The sequence below is a fragment of the Erinaceus europaeus genome, chromosome 2 (genome assembly GCF_950295315.1).
Source record: "Erinaceus europaeus chromosome 2, mEriEur2.1, whole genome shotgun sequence".
In the NCBI taxonomy this organism is placed as follows: domain Eukaryota; kingdom Metazoa; phylum Chordata; class Mammalia; order Eulipotyphla; family Erinaceidae; genus Erinaceus; species Erinaceus europaeus.
The window spans coordinates 59,386,764-59,407,815 of NC_080163.1; the positions used below are offsets into that span (position 1 = coordinate 59,386,764).

Here is a 21,052-nt window from a genome sequence, read left to right on the forward strand (position 1 = left end):
GGAAGAAGCAGTGGAAAATGTATCTATAATTCAATTTTTAAATATCTGCTTTACCAGCTCATGGACTGAAAACTTGCTAGTCATATTTGCTTATTCAAAGTGGCTGATATTTGATATTATTTGCTGTTTCTCTAGCACTTTCTTCTTTCATGCAGAGAGAATTACTATTTATTTACTGAGAGTGCCAATATGTTTAGTCTTCAGGAGAGGAATCATAGTTTACCCCCAGACAATCATTTTTACTGTTCTTTGTATGTAAGATAATGACATGTAAGTAGACATAAACCTGGAAACTTTTATAAAGGGAGCTTCTGCTATCTTGAGAAGAGATGATAGGGTAAATGTTTTGCTCTTTTAGACATTTTGAGGTCATGGAATGATAATCATGAATATAAAGACCAATGTGCTAGGATAGAAAATATAAAATTTAAAGATAGATCACATATCATTTATAGCATTTATACCATATACTTCAGTTTTCTTAAGCAAGAAAAGAATGCGTAAGCAAATATTTAATCGACTCGTTTACTATTTGGTGCCCAAAACACTCTTAAATAACACAATGGTCAAAACTCTTCTTGGTCTCACTCATAAAAATAAATCCCAATAGAATTGTATATACATCTCCTATCAATTTTGATTAGAAAAAAATACACTTGATTAATAAATTCTGATATAACCTAACTTTGTTGGATTTCCTTTAAATATTCAACTCTGGTGGTAGGAATTAGATGGAATTGTATCTTTCTTATCCAATGATCTTGTTAATTATTATTAAATCACTAATTATAAAAATGGTAGAACACACCTCTAGTCCTATATGATAGTTTAGGGATAGAAGACCCAGGGCAGAAAATAATAATATTATAAGAGTGCCACATCCAGCTTCCTGGGTCTATTAGGACTAGTACAGAAGGCAGGAAGATATATTAAGTTTAGTGCACTCTAATCAAAGGTATACTTGAAAGTCTGAACTCTATATAGATGTAGTTGAATCTTAGAGACTGTGAGACTCCCTAATCTTGCCACAATAAAAAATACTTCCATCTCTGTTTAAAAAATATTCAAACAGTATATGGGCCATATGGTAGCCACAAAAATATCCAATGGTTTTAAATTATTCCCCAGTAGTTTTGTATTAATCATTTAAGCTCTATGAGTAATGAAACATACTTCTCTTGGTCCTTCCCTATAAACCTACAACTTAGAGGATTTTAAAAAATTTCTAAGATACTCTAATAGTTAGCTGAAAGGATGAGAATTCTTTAACAGTTTCAGGTTCTAATGATTACTATTTTCAGAAAGCAGGCCAAAGATATATCTAGACTCATGATGGAGGAAAAGGAGGAAAACTGAAAATAAAATATTTGCTCCTTGATTTCTCTCTTCAATATCTCAAACCATTCTGTCGGTAATAATCAAATCATATCAACTCCATTACCTCTAGTCTGTAAACTTCTTGTGACTATGTTACTCTGAAACCCCCCTAACTGGTTTCCTGGTTCCCTTGTTGATTTTCACCAACTCTTTTAAAAGTATAGGTTTGAGTGTGTAAGGTCCACTCAAATGACCCAATGGTATTGCATCCTTAAAACTCTTTAATTCCAGATATTTAAAATGTCTAGAAAGCCCTAATTTGTGTGGACTCTTTCTGCCTTCACTGATCTGGTCTCTCAGTGGTCTCTGCCCTCCCAGAGTTCACTATTCCTGTGCTCTTGCTTCTGGCTATTTCATTTATTTATCTATTTATTTATTGTTATTAGTGATTTAATGTTGAAAATACTGCTGCTCAAGAGTATGATACATTGGTACATGCTGTTTTTGTCTGCCCAAAGAGGGACACTCCCCAAATTCTACAGGGCTTCTTCCCTCTCTTCCTCCATCTCTTTTGATTTTTCATTCAAAGGTCACTTTCACAACAGGCTATCCAAATCTAAAGCAGTCACACATATTACACTTATTGTTCTTCACTGCTTTTTGTTTTTTTCTCCTTCTCTTTAGTACTTCTCACCATAAGGCTGTGCACTTAAGAATGAGGCTTACATGTTAACTGTTGGGCTCTGGCAAAAATTGGTAGAGTCTTAGGCCCCTTGGGAAAATACCTAAAATAGACTTCTTAGCTTTTTCCAAAATGGAGACCCCAAATCATCTGCTCTATTTTTACCTTTTCTTGATTATTAAACAGTTTGTTCTGCTTTATATCTTTATGCTTTTCAGCCACCAAGTTACAGATGCTACCATGATGCCAACCTAACTTCCCTGGGCAATGAAATGACCTCACCAAGGTGTCCTGGAACCCCACCTCCCCAGGCCCCTACACCAATAGGGAAAGATAGAAACAGGCTGGGGGTATGGATCAACTTGTCAACACCCATGTCCAGTGGAGAAGTACAGAAGCCAGACCTTCCACCTTCTGCCCCCCCCCATAATGATCCTGGGTCCATATTCCTAGAGGGATAAAAAATAGGAAAGTTTCCAATGGAGGGGACTGGATATAGAACTCTAGTGGTGGGAATTGTATGCCACTTATCTACAGACCTATTTATCATTATTAAATAATGGGAAAAAAGAAACAGGCAAAATAAAAAAGGGGGGTTCTCTTCACAGAGAAAGAAGTTTATACCATGTGTTTGACATTCACAAACCAGATTCATATTTCATGAGCATCTCTTTTGTAGCATTAAATGAAGATTGAATGCAATTATTCATTTTGAGATTGAAAATAAAGGGAGAGTTGGATGACTGTGCATGGATTGTGGTGTTTCTTCATTTGCATAGTAACTAGAGTTCATTCTGATGTGAACAGCAGCCTATAAATGTACCTTCTAAAAAAGCATCTGCTTAAAAGATAAGGATTTCTGAGTGGTTATTTATATCTGATGTCCCCTGCCTGATTAGCTTTTACCTGTGCTTTACATGTAGTGTAGTAGGAACATACATGCCCTGAAATATTACAGTATAAATACTAACACTGTAAGTTTCCTTTAGAGAGCAGTGGTCTCATTAATGTGAATAGTAAAGAAAAACTTCTGCTGATTCCAAACACAGGAATAATAACAACACTCAAGTTTTATACCTTTTCTCAGGCAATAATGTTCATATAACTAGATGGTAAAAAAGGGAAGAATAAGCACATAAAATTTGGAATGTTTTATAGTTAGCATAATTTTATGCCACAAAGTAATCATTATGCAAAAAAAAATAGCACAGCTCCAGAAAGCACGTTAAAAGTCAGATGGGATACTGAAAACCCAGTCAAACAATATTGCAGTGAAAATAATAATCATGGGGCCACATAGTCTGATCATGCCACTAATGAACATGGACTTGATTCAGTTACTTAAGTTGCTATTCAGTCTTGTTCTGTAGCTCTACCAGAGATGTCTTTCATTCATTCTCAAAGACTTGGAGAAGAAGATGTGCATCAGGGGCAATAGCTACTTTTGGTAATACTATTATATTTTGTCTTTGTCTCTTCAGTGTCATGGTTTATTCTCAGATCAATTCTAAAAAAAATGTCAGAGCTGGTGGACCCAGGTTATTGTCTGGGGAGATGGTGACATAGTTGGAAAAAGGACTAGTTTAATTATATTCACATGTAAATATGTAATAATCTGAGCAGTGTCTTTTGTCTTTGGCCCTGCATATGTTTTGTATTCATTTTAGTAGAATTGTATGTCCTTCTGGTCTCTGCTATATGAACATGACAGTAGCAACCTGAAAGAAAATAAAAACGTGCTAGCAATTTTAACTTCCCATTTGCATTCAGACCTCTCTGCTCTAGTAATCAAATCCTGAATTCATTTCCTCCTGACATTTCCCTGTCTCTTGCAGACAGGAGAAAGGTCATCTTAACATGAAATGAGATGAAACCCAATAATGTCATGTACATAGCAAAACACTTTTCACTCTGCTCAAAGAAATGAAAGAATAAAAACAAGAAAACATAACGAGAAGGAACTTTGGAAGTAACTAACTGATTATTCAGTTCATGTCCATGGCCGTTTTGTTTTCTCAGGGATGAGCAGAGCTGATCTACAGAGAATTTCTCCTAAACTAGCCAGCTCCCTTGCTTCTACTTGCTAACTGAAGAAATCAATTACATTTGTAACAGAGCTTCCCATGAGTGTTTTTCTGACAGCAAGATATATATTTTTAAAAGAAAGTTAAGTGTTTTCCTATGCTACTATTACTATCAGGCTTCCATAACCCAGTGTTTTAAACAGTAATACAAATGTTTCCTAGTTTATATGGTTTTTATTTGTAGCTTTCTGGGATTTGCAGCTTTGTAGGAAAACCATTCTTTCATTTCAGTTGTCCTCTCAGTTCTACTAGTAACCAAATAAATTTAGTCACTTCAATTATAAAAACACATGTTTGAATAAAAAAGTTAATTGAATATAATCTTCTTCTTCTAGCGTTTGCCATTGAATATAATGACAAGGTAAAGCCTCAAGCTTTGAAACGTGAACAATGGCTCTCTATACATTAACACAAACTATAAGTATAAAATGTATACTAGTTTGAAGAATGGTAATAAAAATTATTTAAAATGCTCTAATAATACTTTATATTATTACATGTTGAAGGTATAATATTTTAGATAAACTGTGTTGACTTACTTTTATAATAATTTCATGTTTGATTGTAAAATGTCACTATAGAATAGGTAATTCCCATTCTCTGTCAGCTGGATGGTGCTGGCCTAGATTCCCCTGACATCCTCAAACAGCAGTACTTTTGTTCAATATCACACACCCTTGGGAATTTTTGTGAGACACAAGTTAAGCTGATAAATTCAATGGTATTGATGTGTCACTCTCCTCCACATGGGAAGGGAACCAAGCCCATATGATTTCCATAGGCAAGAAATTGAGACCTAAAAAGAATAACTATATAACCAACATATCAAGATTAAGAGACTTCTACTGACTCCAAGTTTAAACCTTTTCCCTGATGCTACTATTTTATCTTGTGGTTATCTGACCTTTTCCCACTCGTGCCTCAATCCAAAGTGGTGACCTTTATCAGAACAGATATTTTAGACATAAGGAGGGATTTACATTCAGGGAGTCATTTCAAATCAACTTAGCCAGCCCTACTAGGTATGACTCTGTTTCATTTTCCATTATCTATGTAAAATGTGAATTTTTTTGCTAGGTTTCTCTTCTGTCACAGGCATACCTCACTGACATTAAAATTGAATCATTTCATATAAAATGAAATTTCAAATGACAATTCAAGAATAATGTCTCCATTATGAACTGGACTAGACTACCTAGACAATTCCTGATCTTAGCTTTTGATTTATAACTATAACTCTTAGTATCCTTCATAAAAAGGAAAATTCTTTAATTTCCCCCATAATTCAATTAACCTGCAATATCTTGGCTTTTCAGGTTGAAACATTTAATCATCTTTATGATGTTTTCTGTAAAGAAGATGGCATTAGGTTTCAGATAAGATTTGGTTCTTAGACTGGGACTTGTTGCTTTTCTTCTTTAACTAAGACAATGAGACTTCTCCTTTGCTTTCACCAGGGGAAAAAAGGGTAAGGAATGCTCTATTTATATTTATTTATTAATGAGAAAGATAGGAGGAGAGAAAGAACCAGACATCACTCTGGCACTCAGGACCTCATGCTTGAGAGTCTGATGCTTTATCCACTGCACCACCTCCCAGACCACAGGAATGCTCTATTTATATTTTAATGATCAAAATAACCTTTAACATTGTAGTAGGATAATTTTGTTTCAGAAGGTGGATCTGTCTATGACAGACAATTGAATGTGTGAAAATTATGTAGCTGATGGTGAAATATAAAATGAAAAATTCAAAGAAAACTAAGATCACCACTGGAGGAGAATGAGTTCAAAAAGAAATACATCAAACCACCCACCTAGCAACAAACAAACCAACAATGAATCTGAGGCTCTGTAACTAGAAATTGACATTACATACACTTGCACATATAAGCCAAGCTATCTTAAGTTTTCTTAATGGTGGCCTGCAGAATGTGCTATTATTCTTAAGTGTATCAATTTTAAAAGCAATCATGCAACATCACAAGCCACACACAAGATTACAAATTCAGAAAAGATGCATCATGTCTCAAGAATGTCCCAGATCTTTTTAGATTTAAAACATTCTGTCCCAAGACATTTATATGCTTTGTGATAGTGGACATTTGTTGTTTCTAAAATTGAATTTCCTAGCCATGTGGTGGGTGTGAGTCCTAATTGTGTTGAGCCATGATCAAATCCAGATGTGAGCCCTAGAGTGAATTCTATTGCACTCAACAAGTCAAACAGATTTTATTCTGTCACTGGATTGAGTGGTCGGGGAAGTAGACTTCTTTCCCTACTGAATTGGAACCTGAAAGCACACACACTTAGAAATAATCTATCTCCAAACTATGAAGGGACAGTTAATCCCAAAGTCCATATTCAAAAACCTATGCATGCACAATAGGTTGTAGTCTCTATACTAGGGTTTGCAAACCTAGTATATGCTTTCCAGGGCTAAACCAGTAGCTCAAATGTGGAAGTCTGCCAAATATAGTAGGACTGGTGGGTAGCAGACAGCTGATCTTCCATTGTAAGCAAATATAGTACCATGCTGGCTATAAAAAAAAAATGTTGATATTAGTTAGCTGGTCACCCAAAATCCATTCTTCAGGGGGGAAGAAGAATTTTGTCTTTTATTGAGTTGGTGCCCAACACTATGACTTAATTTTTTTAGATGAGTTTACTTGGCATCTAATTTCTCTTTTTAAAGAGTTGTGAAGCATCTTAAGTCTACATAAGGAAGCCTACTGTTATTCCCCAGTTTAATAAAATGAAAGTCAGAAAATCTTAATCCCTATAAATTAGCATATTTCTACTTTGTTGAGTTGACATTTTACTTACAAATATTTGAATTGATCTCCATGGTTTTGGTGCATTTGTAAGGTTATAAAAATGTGAGACAGATGTATTGGATATTAGCATCTACACAGCTTTACACAACACTAAACTCCTGGGCCCTATAAGAAACAGCCCCAGTAGAGAAATTCCATTGCTTTTTTGGGGGTAGGGGAGGGGAGTGGGGGTGAAATAACCACCAGAAATAGGACAAATAGTAGATGATCTCACTCAGAGATAGAATCTAAGATTAAACCAGCATGTAACCTCACCTTACTGAGGTGTATTAGAACATAACTGAGGCCTCAAGAGGGGAAAAAAGAGGAGCACTGAGGAGTAGCTGGGGATTTCTGGTCCTGTGGTAGAATGGGATGATGGTTTGGTAAAAAGTGAGATGTATTCTTGTGACAAGCACAGTCCTGCAAATCAACTTATTAAAAGTATGGCTGAAGTGTAGAAGATTGACTAAATAGAGATAACTGAGGGTGGGGGTTGGGCAGTAGTGCAGCAGGTTAAGCACACATGGTGCAAAGCACAATGACCAGCATAAGGATCCCGGTTTGAGCCCCTGGCTCCCCACCTGTAGGGGAGGTCACTTCACAAGCAGTGAATCAGGTCTGTGGGTGTCTTTCTCTCTCCCTTCTGTCTTCCTCTCCCCAGTTCTCTCTGTCCTATCCAACAACAACATCAATAACAATAATAATAACTACAACAATGATAAAATAACTAAGGTAACAAAAGGGGGAGGAAAGCTTCCAGTAAAAGAGAGAGAGAGAGAGAGAGAGAGAGAGAACTGAGGTTTAGGTGAATAGCATTTCCCATGGTGCACTGTAGAGCTAGATAAAAACCTTGTAGCCTGAAACATGAATTTGGCCAAGTATAGCACATTCTTCATGACATTTGCTGCTTTAAGTAAAACTCAGCACTTTTTCTAACAGTTTAAGTTAAAGATAGACGGGGTTTCTCTTCCTTCTGTATTCTTTTTGTAGACTTGGAAACACACAAACAAAAGAGACCTTGAAACTACTTGTTTTCTTGCATTTCTATTAATTTCCTGTCATTCAGGATCTATAGAATTTCCAGGGCACAGAAGGAACAGTGAATTTGGCCCAACACACACACACACACACACACACACACACGAAAAAAACTGCACTCAGGGACAGGGTAGTGGCACATCTGGTTGAACAAATGTGTTACAAGGTACAAGGAATGGTGGGTTCAAGCCTCTCATCCTTCCTGTATGGGGAAAACTTCATGAGCAGTGAAACAGTGCTACAAGTTTTTCTCTTTTTTCCTTTCTATCTCCTTGCTCACTTTGATTTCTCTGTCTCTATCCAATAAACAAATAAACACTAAAATTAACTTTAATGAATATAATTTTGAATATAAACAACTAAGACACAAAGTTAGGAACAGCTCCTAGTGTTATTACTAACAGCTTAATATTATAAAAAAATAAGACAAAAGCATTTTATTTTTCTAAGATAAGACAATCATATGGACCTTTCTGAAACCACAGGATGCCTTCCTACAGAATAGGTGAGAGCTAATTCCTGCCTGTGAAATTTGCTTGACAACCAAGTGAGATCAGAGCCTCTCACTGTCCATTTGAAAGTCATGGGGGACTGCAGATACTGCTGTCCTCACTTGCCCATCAAACTTGTTTTCAGGGAGACAACTAAGCCTCCTCAGACAACTACTTTCTTAGATAACATCTTTTTTTATTGACTGAGTTGGAGCCTTGCACATGCACAGTTTCACCACTCACCACTCAAGTTAACTTCTCATTTAGAGAGACAGAGAGAAAGGGCTAAACATCACAGCACTATAGCTTTCCGTTGGTGTTGTAACTCAAACCTAGACCACATGGCATGGCAAGTGTCCCTTATTTGGTGCCTTATCTCTCTGGTACCTATTGCTATATATTTTAGGCATTAATAAGATATCATCTGTAAGGGCTAGGTGGTGGTGCACCTGGCTGAATGCCCATGTTGCCATGTGCAAGGACCCAGGGTCAATCCCCGCTGTCCACCTGCAGAGGGAAACTTTATGAGTGGTGGAGCACTGCTGCAGGTATCTCTCTTTCTCTCCCTATCTTACCCTCCCTTTTGTCTCAATTTCTCCCTGTCCTATTAAATAAAGAAAAAAGAAATGAAGAAAAAAAAAAGCCCCACGTGGAGTGTTGGAATCACCGTGTAGGCATGGTGTACCAACAATAACCTTGGTAGTAATAAAAAAAAAGTACCAATTGGTCACTGAACAAGCATGCATTGTTGAGCGCTCAGTTGATGTTCCAGAAATGGAGGTTGATCATGAACAAAACACATAGAATGCTTCATAGGTCTCATACCCCCTTAATCAGGTACTGAAATAATCTACTCAGAGACAAGGTAATCAATACTATACAAAGACTCCAGAAGTACATACAAAGAAAATTTTGGAGGCTAAAATAATAGCAAAGTGTACTCCACCAGAGACAATTACTTCAGTCATAAGCTAGTGAATAAACAAGGGTTCACTACTATTTATTTATTTGTTTATTTGCCACCAGGGTTCTCACTGGGCCTTCATGCCTGTATAATGAATCTACTGTTCCAAGCAGTCATTTTTTTCCTCCTCCTCTCTTTCCCCTGCCCCTCCTCTCTCTCTTTTTTTTATTGATTTAGATTGACAGAGAGAAACTGAGAGGGAATGGAAGGTAAAGAGAGAGGGAGAAAGGCAGACATCTACAGATCTGCTTCATGAGCTTTCCTGATGCAGGTAAGGAGTGAGGAGTTGAACCAAGGTCCTTGTGTATGGTAATGCCCCACTTCTTAGTCCCTAGGATTTACATTTTAGTAAGAATTACTTTTATTTTTTCTAGTCATTTTTATTTACTTGTTGAGTAGAGGTAGAGAAAAACTGAGAGGGAAGCAGGGGATAGAGAGGGAAAGAAGAGAGAGAAAGAGACACCTGCAGCATTGCTTCACCACTCATGAAGCTTTCCTCATGCAGGTGGGAACCAGGGGGCTTGCGCACTGTAATGTGTGCACTTAACCTGCTGTGTTACCATCTGGCATCAGATAAGAATTGCATTTACGTAAACATTTTTAGATAAAACCTTCAAAATTGAGTAACACTTCTTCCTGCTGGGTTGGACAAAAGTGAATACAATTAGACAGAATCTAAAGTACCTTGACACACCAGCATATAGGAAGTTGGTCATAAGGAGCCCAGATCCCAGGATGCTATTTGATGATGAGAAAGAAAGACTTAATTGCTGGGGCCAGGCAGTAGCATACCATGTTAAGCACACATAGTGCTATGCTCAAGGAGTTCGCACAAGGATACGGGTTCAAGCTCCTGCTCCCCGAGTGCAGGGGGGAAGCTTCAGGAGCAGTGAAGCAGGTCTGCAGGTATCTATCTCTTTCCCTATTTCCTCCTTCCTTCTCAATTTCTCTCTGGCATATGAAAAAAATGGGGGTGGGGTAAGGGGAAAATGGCTGCCAGGAGTAGTAGATGCATAGTGCTTCAGCAATAACCCTGGAGGCAAAAAAAAAAAAAAAATGTCTAAAGCCCCAGCAAAGAATAAAAATGCTGGCTCTTCCTGGGTTACATTTCAAAAAAGGGCATCACAATAGGTTAAAAAGTAGAGGATGTTTCCAAAGGAGGCAATCTTTATGGTCTTACAGATACAGCCCCCCCCCCCCCCCCCGCCCGCCCCTTCACTACCAACCATGTCCTGGGACAGGCTGTCAGCCTTTGGATCAAGGGTTCAAAGCAAGGTGTGAGTGATGGAAGCAGGGGACTGAGGTGTTGAAAAGTTTAATTAGCATGTGTGAAATAAAATGGGCCTGTGGCTGAAAGCTACTCTATAAGTGTGAAGATTTAAAATTGCTTTTTGAGAACTCTCATTTCCCAAGAATGAACAAACCTGTGGAAAGAAGAGCTGCTTGGGTTGTTTTATGAAAAACATTTTTTTCCCCAAGTCTTTTGCTGCTAAGACTTCCAGAGTTTTTTGCATACACTTTTCCCATATTTGGGAGCTTCTCTCTGTCCTGATCCAGCTTTCTAGTCCTATTCTCAACTCTGACACCATCTTCCCAGACAATACTCCTGGCCCACCTGCATGTTAAGTGTTGGGCTCAGGCAAAAATTAGTAAAGTCATGGGCCCAACAAAATTTACCTAAAATAGACTTCCTAGCTCCTTCCAACATGAAGACCCCAAATTTCATCTGCTGTACTCTTAGATTCCTAATTATTAGACACATTATTCTGCTTTATATTTTAATGCTTTTCAGTCACCAAGTTGCAGATGCTACCATGATGCCAACCTGACTTCCCTGGAAAGATGACCTCACCAACGTGTCCTGGAACCCCACCTCTCCAGAGCCCTGCTCCACTAGGGAAAGATAATGCAGGCTGGGGATATGGATTGACCTGTCAATGCCCGTGTTCAGTGGAGAACCAATTACAGAAGCCAGACCTTCCATCTTCTATAATGATTGTGCGTCCATACTCCCAGAGGGATAAAGAATAAGGATACTTCCAATGTAAGGGAAGGGATATGAATTCTAGTGGTGAGAATTATATAGAACTGTACCCCTCTTAAACCACAATCTTGTCAATAATCACTAATAAAAATAATAAACAAACTCTTATCTATACTGTTGTCTCTTCATCTGTTCAGAACAAGGATTTGCTTGACCTTGAAGGAAACTAGTACATGGATCTGCTCTGGATCAAATGACACAATGTCTTATTATGAAATGCTGTAACTGGGAAGATAATTCTTCAATTTCTATGAAATCCTATAATTTGATAAGCAATCACAGAACACAGATCAGAAATGAATGAGTCCTCTACACTCCAAAGGCTCACAGTCTTTTTGACAGTACTAAAGGAAGCTCCAGTGATTTGGTCTCTCTATCACTCTCACGCCCCCACTCCACTCTCTCCCTCCTTCTCCCAGAACCCCCCACCGCTACCTCTCTGCCTCTCTTTATCTATCTGGAAGAAAAGTCAACCCACAGTAGTGAAGCCTTGGACATAAAAAAACAAAAACAAAAACAAAAAATGATGCTAATGTCATCTGAACCTCATTTCTTCCATGTTGTTCATTTCTGTACTCAAACTTGACTGAAAAGATGCAGAAATCCAGAACCAGCTGCCCATCCTGGCATATTCATCTGTTATTGTTTTTCTCTCAGCAGGCACATTCTATTCCAACCAGGCAGGCTATTTACTTTTAAGTGCATAAATAGAAAGCTTTGATGTTTGCTTGAGTCTTTAAGGAAATCATGGACATGAGGGTCATCAGGATGACCCGAATCAGTTCCATAGTTCATGCTAAATCTTGGGTCAAGATACTGTTCTCAATTATGGAAACAGTAAGGAGAAAAAAAAAGTTTTTCCCTCATGGAGAAATCATACAGTAACTTGGATATAGACATTTATTACACTTAGGTTAAACTCACCTCAAATTCCAGATAGTGATCTTTTAGTTTGTATTCATCAATCTCCTTGGCTTTCACTTTCTTGTCAGGGGGATATGAGCGATGCTCAGCCAACTCGGTGGTAATCTGCTTCAGTTTGCTTTCATGAGATTTCAGTTGCTCCTCCTGTAGGAAATTATTAAGCCACTTAGCGTTCAGAAAATAAATCAATAAGAATCTGGATAGCTCTTTAAAAATCTCTTATGAAGAATGACTTTAATTCATCAAAGCAACTCAATGTACCTCTGCTGCTACATTTTACCAACATTCTCAGCCTAGCGCTAATAAGGACCTGTGTAAAATGGTAACTGAGTCTCACTTTCTTTTTTATTTTAAAAAGTATTTATTGTATACAGCCAACATCATACTCAGCAGACAGAAGCTGAAAGCATCCCCCCTCAGATCGGGGACTAGCCAGGGCTGTCCATTATCACCATTACTCTTCAACATAGTACTGGAAGTTCTCGCAAGTTCTAGCAATCAGGTAAGAGAAAGGAATCAAAGGAATATAGATTGGAAAGGAAAAAGTCAAGTTCTCACAATTTGCAGATGAAATCATAGTAAACCTAAAGAATCCAGCAGAGAGCTACTGAAAATCATTAAGCAATGTAGAAAGATGTCAGGCTACAAAATCAATGTACAAAAATCAGTGACATTCCTTTATACAAACACTAAGTCCAAAGAAGAGGATATCCAGAAATCACTTCCATTCACAGTTGCAGCAAAATCAATAAAATCTCTATGAATAAACCTGACCAAAGGAGTGAAAGACTTGTATACTGAAAACTATTCAAAGAAATAGAAAATGATACCAAGAAATGGAAAGATATACCATGCTCATGGATTGGAAGAATTAACATAATCAAGATGAATATTCTCCCCAGAGCCATATACAAATTTAATGCAATACCCATCAAAGTCCCACCAAGTTTCTTTAAGATAATAGAACAAAAATTACAATCATTTATCTAGAACCAGAAAACACCTTGAATTGCCAAAACCATCTTGAGGAAAAGAAACAGAAATGGAGGCATCACACTCCTAGATCTCAAACTATATTATAAGGCCATCATAATCAAAACATCTTGGTACTGGAACAAAAATAGGTACACAGACCAGTGGAACAGAATTGAAAGCCCAGAACCAAACTTCCACACCTACTGACATTTAATTTTTGATAAAGGAGCCCAAAATATTAAGTGGAGGAAGGAGGCTCTCTTCAGTAAATGGGGCTGGGAAAACTGGGTTGAGACATGCACAAGAATGAAACTAAACCAATTTATCTCACCAGAAACAAAAATCAACTCCAAATGGATCAAGGAACTGGATGTCAGACCAAACAAACAAACAAACAAAAAACTATCAATTACTTAGAGGAAAACATTGGTGGAACACTTTCCCACCTAAAACTCAAGGACATCTTTGATGATACAAACCCAATTTCAAGGAAGACTAAAACAAAACAAAACAAAGAAACAAAAAACAAAACAAAAAAATCAATGGGGCTACATCAAATTGAAAAGCTTCAGCACAGCAAAAGAAACCATCACCCAAACAATGAGACCCCTCATAAAATGGGAGAGGATCTTCATATGCCATGTATCAGACAAGAAACTAATAACAAAAATATACAAAGAGCTCACCAAACTTAGCAAAAAAAAAAAAAAAGCAAATGACCCCACCCAAAAATGGGCAGAAGATATGAACAGAATATTCACCATGGAAGAGATCCAAATGGCTAACAAACATATGAAAAATTGCTCCAGGTCACTGTCAGAGAAATGCAAATAAAGACAACATTGATTGAGATGTTACCTCACCCCTGTAAGAATGGCATACATCAAAAAGGATATCAGCAAGAAGTGTTGGAGAGGTTGTAGGGACAACGGAACTCTCCTGTACTGCTGGTGGGAATGTAAATTGGTCCAACCTCTTTGGGGAACAGTCTGGAGAACCCTCACAAGGTTAGAAATAGACCTCCCATATGACCCAGTAATTTCCCTCCTAGGGATATATCCTAAGGACTCCATATCATCCAACCAAAAAGATATGTGTATGTCTATGTTCATAGCAGTACAATTCGTAAATAGCTAAAACTTGGAAGCAACCCAGGTGCCCAACAACAGATGAGTGGCTGAGAAAGCTGTGGTATATATACACAATGGAATACTACACAGCTATGAAGAACAATCAACCCACCTTCTCTGACCCATCTTGGATGGAGCTAGAAGGAATTATGTTAAGTGAGCTAAGTCAGAAAGACAAAGACAAGTATAGGATGATCCCACTTATAACCAGAAGCTAAGAAAGAAGAACAGAAAGGGAAACTCAAAGCAGAATCTGACCAAGTTTGGAGTAAGGCACCAAAGTAAAAATCTCTGGATGGGGGTTAAGGATAAATGTTCAGCTTCACTAGAGGAGAGGGACAGAACTCTGGTGGTGGGAATGGTGTTAATATACACTCCTATTAACTTATAGTGTCATAAATCACCATTTAATTAATATGAGAGGAGAAAAATGGACTGAATCTCTGAAACTTTTTGATGCATAGACCATAGCTCTGAGTGTATCTTCCTTCAGTCTAAGCACTTAAAACTTTAAAGTGGTAATCAAATTGAATTTTAACATTGGGCTCAAATTGTTAGTACATTTTTATAATGACTTTTTCTTTGAAATATTAAATATCCTAAAAGCATAGACCAGGGAGAAAAGAAGCAACTGGTGGTGTTACTTTATAAGATACAGCTATATGGGGGTTGGACTGTAGCACAGTGAGTTAAGCGCACATGGTACAAAACTTGAAGACTGGCTTAGGAATCCTGGTTCGAGCCCTGGCTTTCCACCTGCAGGGGGGTTGATTCACAAGTGGTGAATCAGGTCTGCAGGTGTCTATCTTTCTCTCCCTCTCTGTCTTCCCTGCCTTTCTCCATTTCTCTCTGTCCTATCCGACAACAATAACATCAATAACAACAATAATAATAACCACAAAAATAATAAAAATAAGGGCAACAAAAATGAAACTAAATAAATAAATAAAATATAAAAAGATACAGCTATATGTAAATAGCATAAAAGGACATAAATTAAGGTGAGGTCTTGTATGATACATGAATTCCTAACACTGGAATGTTCAAAGTTAGCCCAATTGTCAAATAATTTGGTTATAGCAAAAACTACTATTGTCTCTTTAAACCCTTAGACAGCAGCAATCCTTCCCTTTCTCTAAAGCCCATATTTCTCCCAGGCCTGGAACTTCTAGTGTGGGGCTCACTTGTCTACATGTTTCTCTCAGTTCATACCAAATGATACTGAGTCTGCTGATCCCAGCCTATGCCATGCAGCCAGTACCAGTTTGGCATGTTACACTTTGGACAGTGTCCAGAGACGTCAGGCATGGAATGTCAACCCTTCAGCTTCATTACTCTGGTAAGAGCTTTCCTAGCTCATTGGACTCCTTAATTCCATTCTCAGGTGGCGCACTGCCTCACAAAACCTCAAAACCTAGATATAGACCAGGGCCCATGAGATAGGGCATATGTACATGTGTCCATAAGTTAGGGGGAAACATATACCTTAAGCAAAAGTGCACAACAGTTTGCAGTGAGTCAATACATGAAACAAGCATGTAAAAAGACCTATAAAGATACCTAATTAAACAGTTTCTACTTAGACCTGGATACCCTCCTCACATACCTCCTATACACATCCCTCAATTACTCCAAAGCTAACCTTGTCAGACGAAGTAAGAACTAAAAAACTGAATAAGGGGAAGAGACTGGCATAATTTAATGATTCTTTAGTCACTACCAGTACACTACATCATCTGGGGCCCTAGTCAAGGAGTCCTGGGGTTCCCACACAGACATGATGGGCCTAAATCTCTAATAGACCCCTCTCACCAATGTCACTGCTCATCTCCATCAGAAGCAACATAATGGAACCCTTTGTGGATCCCTATAGGACCTTGCCCTCAGTATGGATCAACAATGGTATGGAATGTCCCATTTCTGAAGGGAGGTTAGACAACATATTCTACCTATCACCAGAGGATGATGGGTCCTGAAATTAGTGCAGCCTGGAATGTTCCTAGTTGTGATCACAGAATGTGAGCCTAGACCTACAGGGATGCAGAGGTTACATGGGATCCTGTGCTGAACATGGGCCCCAGACCTAACCCCAGATGGGGTTTACAGTTAACAATATTTATTTACTTTTCCCATAGTATTTGGGAGCTACTGTCTTCCCTGGTCCAGCTTTCTAGTCCTTTTTCCAATTATGGTATCATCTCCCCAGACAATAACCTGGGTCCACCTGAATATTAACATCAGGCTCAGGCAAACTAGTAAAATCACGGGCCCCTTGGAATATACCTATAATAGACCTACTAGCTTTTTCCAAAACAGAGACCCCCAAATCTTCATTTGCAATATTCTTGCCTCAGGTTCATGATTAGTCAACAATTTGTTATACTTTATATCTTAACTCTTTTTCAGCCACCATGTTCCAGATGCTACCATGATGCCAACCTGGGCAGACAACCCCGCCAAGGTGTCCTGGAGCCTCACTTCCTCAGATCCCTGCCCCACTAAGAAAGAGACAGGCTGAGATACATATGGATTGACCAATACCCATGTTCATCAGGGAAGCAATTACAGAAGCCAGACCTCCCACCTTCTGTATCCCATATGATCCAGGGTCCATACACAAAGAGGATAAAGAATAGGAAAGGGGGGGGATGGGATACAGAGTTCTGATGGCGGGAATTGTGTGGGATTGTACTCCTGTATCCTTTGGTCTTGTCAGTACTTCCATTTTATAAATAAAGTTATATAAATAAATATTTAATGATTTGATAGGACAAAGAGATACTGATTAAGGCAAGGTGGGGCGACAAAGAAAGGGAAGGAGAGAGGAGCAAGGGAGGTAGGAAGAGAGGAAGGGGGAGAGAGAAAGAGAGACATTGCTTCACTACTTGTGTAGCTTCCTTCCTGCAGGTGAGGACCAGGAGCTTGAACCTGGGTCCTTGCGCATGGTGTAAACTGTATGCTCAACTGGTGCACAACTGTTCAGCCCCTGCTCCTACTTTCTTAACCAGGTCCACTGCTTCAAAAACCAAATGTTTGCACTGCTACTGTAAGAAGTCATTGTCACAGAGTTGAAATTAGGCCTCACAAGAGCTTGTCAACAGGTAAGAAGATAGTGACTGAACAGTTTATCACTTATCCTGAGAACCACAGAGACTGATTTCTCCATTTCATTTCCACTCAGCACTGCTAATAGTATTCTATCTATCACAAGGGATGAAGAGTGAATCTATTTTTTTTGAGACAAACAATGCCATCAAGAAATAATTATGTGATATCTGTAAAACTAACTTCCTTCAATTATACTGACTCAAAGTAGTTCACCAATTACAGGGCTATAGAGTTATTATTGCTTGAAAAGAAAGGAAGTGAACTTTTTGTACTTTGAAATTATATTAATATTATACAAAATATCAGTATCACCTGGTTTAATCACTTCATCTTTTCCTTTCATGCATTTCTTTTTTGTTTTGTTTTTTACCCCCCCCCCCCCACCAGAGTGCTGCTCAGCTCTAGCTTATAGTGGCATAGGGGCTTGAACCTGCAACCTGGAAGCCTATGGCATGAGAGTCTGTTTGTGTAACCATTATGCTTATCTCCCCAGCTCTCACTTATTTCTTAACTATGCATATAGTTTACACATTCAACAAGAAACTGAGTAATTTACATGTGAGTAGTATAAAAAAGGCAGTCATAAAATTATAACAAAATTTTAAAGTGTATTAAATTCTCAATTTATTATTTTCATTTAAAAAATCATGAAAGAGGATTTCAGAGTCTCTATTTATGACTTATTGCTAAAAAGAAGTACATGGTGCTCTTATAGAATGGAAACCTGAAGTCTTCTGGTACGTGGTGGCTGTAAACGACACCTTTGGTTATTCGCATGTCCTTTCCTCATTCTCAATTTCTCTATCAAATTAAATAAAGTTCTCAAAAATCTTAAGAAAAAAGAAGGATGAAAGGATTCATTTTTAAGTCTCAACTAAAACACAAAACCTCCTAAAGAAGCCACACAAATGTGTAGAGGGAAAACATCAAATAAAGCTTTTGTGAGATTTCGAGAGGCTTATATATCTCCAGACCTGTTATATGTACAGTATATTTACACGTAGTCATAATCATGAAATATGAAAGAAATTAAAAATGCCCCTTGAAACTTGTATTTACAAGTTCTCATTCATCTTTCTAATTTATTCTTCAAAGAGATTATTTTGGGCAGAATGTGTGTGTCTTTTGGAATTCATGTATCCAAGTGCAATGTAGTTGTATTTGTAACTGGGGCATCTAGGGAAGAAACTGAAACTAATGAAGTTATATATGCAGGGCCTTGATCCCAGAGGACTAGTGTCTATGAGAACAGAGAATCTACTTTCACTATTTACAGGCTAAGGAAAGGACATGTGAACAACCAACAAAAACGAGACCATCAGCAATCAAAGAGGAAAGTCCTTACTGGATTCTTGCTGACTCCTGGATCAGAGACTTCTGGCCTCCAAAACTATAAGAATAAAACTTTTTTTTTGTCATTTCATTTCTGGTGAATAAATATGTAAATTCTAATTTTTAAGAAACATTTTCTTTTTTTTTTTTTTTAATTTGAGACATTTCATTCAAATGTATTGTAGATGTTAAACAGATTCTCAGCTAATTCTTGTGCACACTGAAGTCTGAAAACAACTCCCTGGGTGAGTAGAAAGGGAGGTCTTAAAGAGGACCAACTATGAAATCCTCACTTTGAGAATGACACCAGAAGGAAAAACAAATCTTAGAATTTCCGCCCCCAACAGAAGAGAAATGTGCTTTGGCAACACTGCCAAGAAAAATAACCAAAGAAGGTGACTCCTCCTACACAGCAGTGCTGTTCAGAAAGAACCACAATGCACTGATGATCATCAGTTTTAATAATGAAGGCTAATACGCTTTGGATAGGGGACAAGAATAAATTAAAGAAAAGCTTACAAATGACAGGGTGACGAACAACATGTCTCTAAAAGAACCAAACAATCTTTTAAATGAATGTTGAGTTTTTTTCTTTCCCTTAACACTGCTTTAATAGTCTCCTCCTCAGCAGAGGACTAACATCATCGTGTTATAATATATGCTATAAACCTATTTTCTAAGTAAAGTTATCCAAGTAATAGTTTAGGAGGTACTTTGAGGGAGTCACAGCCAGGTTAGGAGGACTCTATGGAGAAAGGAGAGACGGCTGGACTAACACAGTGGTAGTCAACTGAAGGGGGTGGATTTTGAACCAGAGGACCTGTAGCAATGTCTGGAGATGTTTTTGCTTGTCGTAACTGGCATCTAGTGAGTGGAGCCATCGCACAGTTCTCAACACAGCACCCCTATAAACAAAGAACTACAAAGGCCAAAATGTCAGTGGTGCCAAGGTTGAGCCTGCCTGGGCGATGTAATGAGAACTGCAGTTCTCACATGCCCACAGGCTCAGGCATAGTCCAGGACTTACTGAAGGTGCATTATGTTGCTAGCAAAGGTATCCCTCAGAAGTCTCTGTTTGAGGGTTAAGCAAGATAGCTCATCTGGGTAGTATACTTGCTCTGTGATGTGTACAACCCAGGTTTGAGTCTGGTAGCTCCCATATTCTAGGAAGATTTGGTGCTGATGAAGCTCTAGTGATGATGCTCTCTCCACCACCAAATAAAATCTCTGAGATGGAGGGGGATCCTAAACATTTGCACCAGGCTGTATGTAGACAAACTCTTTACTTCTCTCTTTCTAATATTCTTGGTTTTGTATACATTTCTCTACACAGACCTATTATACTCTCAAAGATAGGACATCCTCCTCCTCCTCCTCCTCCTCCTCTTCTTCCTCCTTCTCTCTCTCTCTCTCTCTCCCTCTACCTCCCTCTCTCCCTCTCTCTCTCTTTATTGTTGGGGGTGGTGGTTAATGGTTTGCAGCAAAACACACTCATTTAAAAAACATCCTTTTCATTCTAGTAAACAAACATGATGATCTGGGCAACAAGAACAGAACTATAGATAGAAAGACCCTTAGGAGGATGGCTGGTCGCATACCTGTAGGTGGAAAGCCTTGTGAGTGGGAAGCAGTGCTGCAGGTGTCTCTCTCCCTTTCTATATCCCCTTTCCTTTTCAATTGCTGACTGTCTCTATCAAATAAAGATAACAAAAAATAAAATAAAAAAAGAGAGAAAGACCCTCAAAACTTTCTAGGATGCTCTAATTTTCCAGATGGGGAAAATATAGGCTGAGTGGCGTGTGTGTGTGTGTGTGTGTGTGTGTGTCTGTGTATGTGTGTGTATGTGTGTGTATTATTTTATAAAACAGTTAAAATCTAGAAAGAGTTTGTCCATCTTCTCTTATATGACACTGGAGTAAGTGTCTTTTTGATGACTGTTTTCTTCTGCTCCCCATAAAGATCTTTGGTCCATACTCCCAGGAAGACAAAGAATAGAGAAACTTCTAAGGGGGTGGGAGGTATGAAACTCTGGTGATGGGAACTGTATGGAATTATACCCCTACTATCCCACAATCTTGTCAATCATTATTATATCACTAATAAAAAACGTAAAAAATAAAAAAAATGACTCCATCACATTGGACA

General features: G+C 38.2%; 1 protein-coding gene across 11 annotated transcripts in view; it reads right to left on the reverse strand.

Moving 5' to 3' along the window:
• Positions 1-21,052, reverse strand: part of PSD3 (pleckstrin and Sec7 domain containing 3) — a 551,235-nt gene that overhangs the window by 11,947 nt on the left and 518,236 nt on the right. For all 11 annotated transcript variants that reach the window (XM_060181459.1, XM_060181466.1, XM_060181484.1 and 8 more), the window contains one exon: positions 12,363-12,506. In XM_060181459.1, the coding sequence (XP_060037442.1) occupies positions 12,363-12,506 (144 nt within the window). The remainder of the gene's footprint in view (positions 1-12,362; positions 12,507-21,052) is intronic.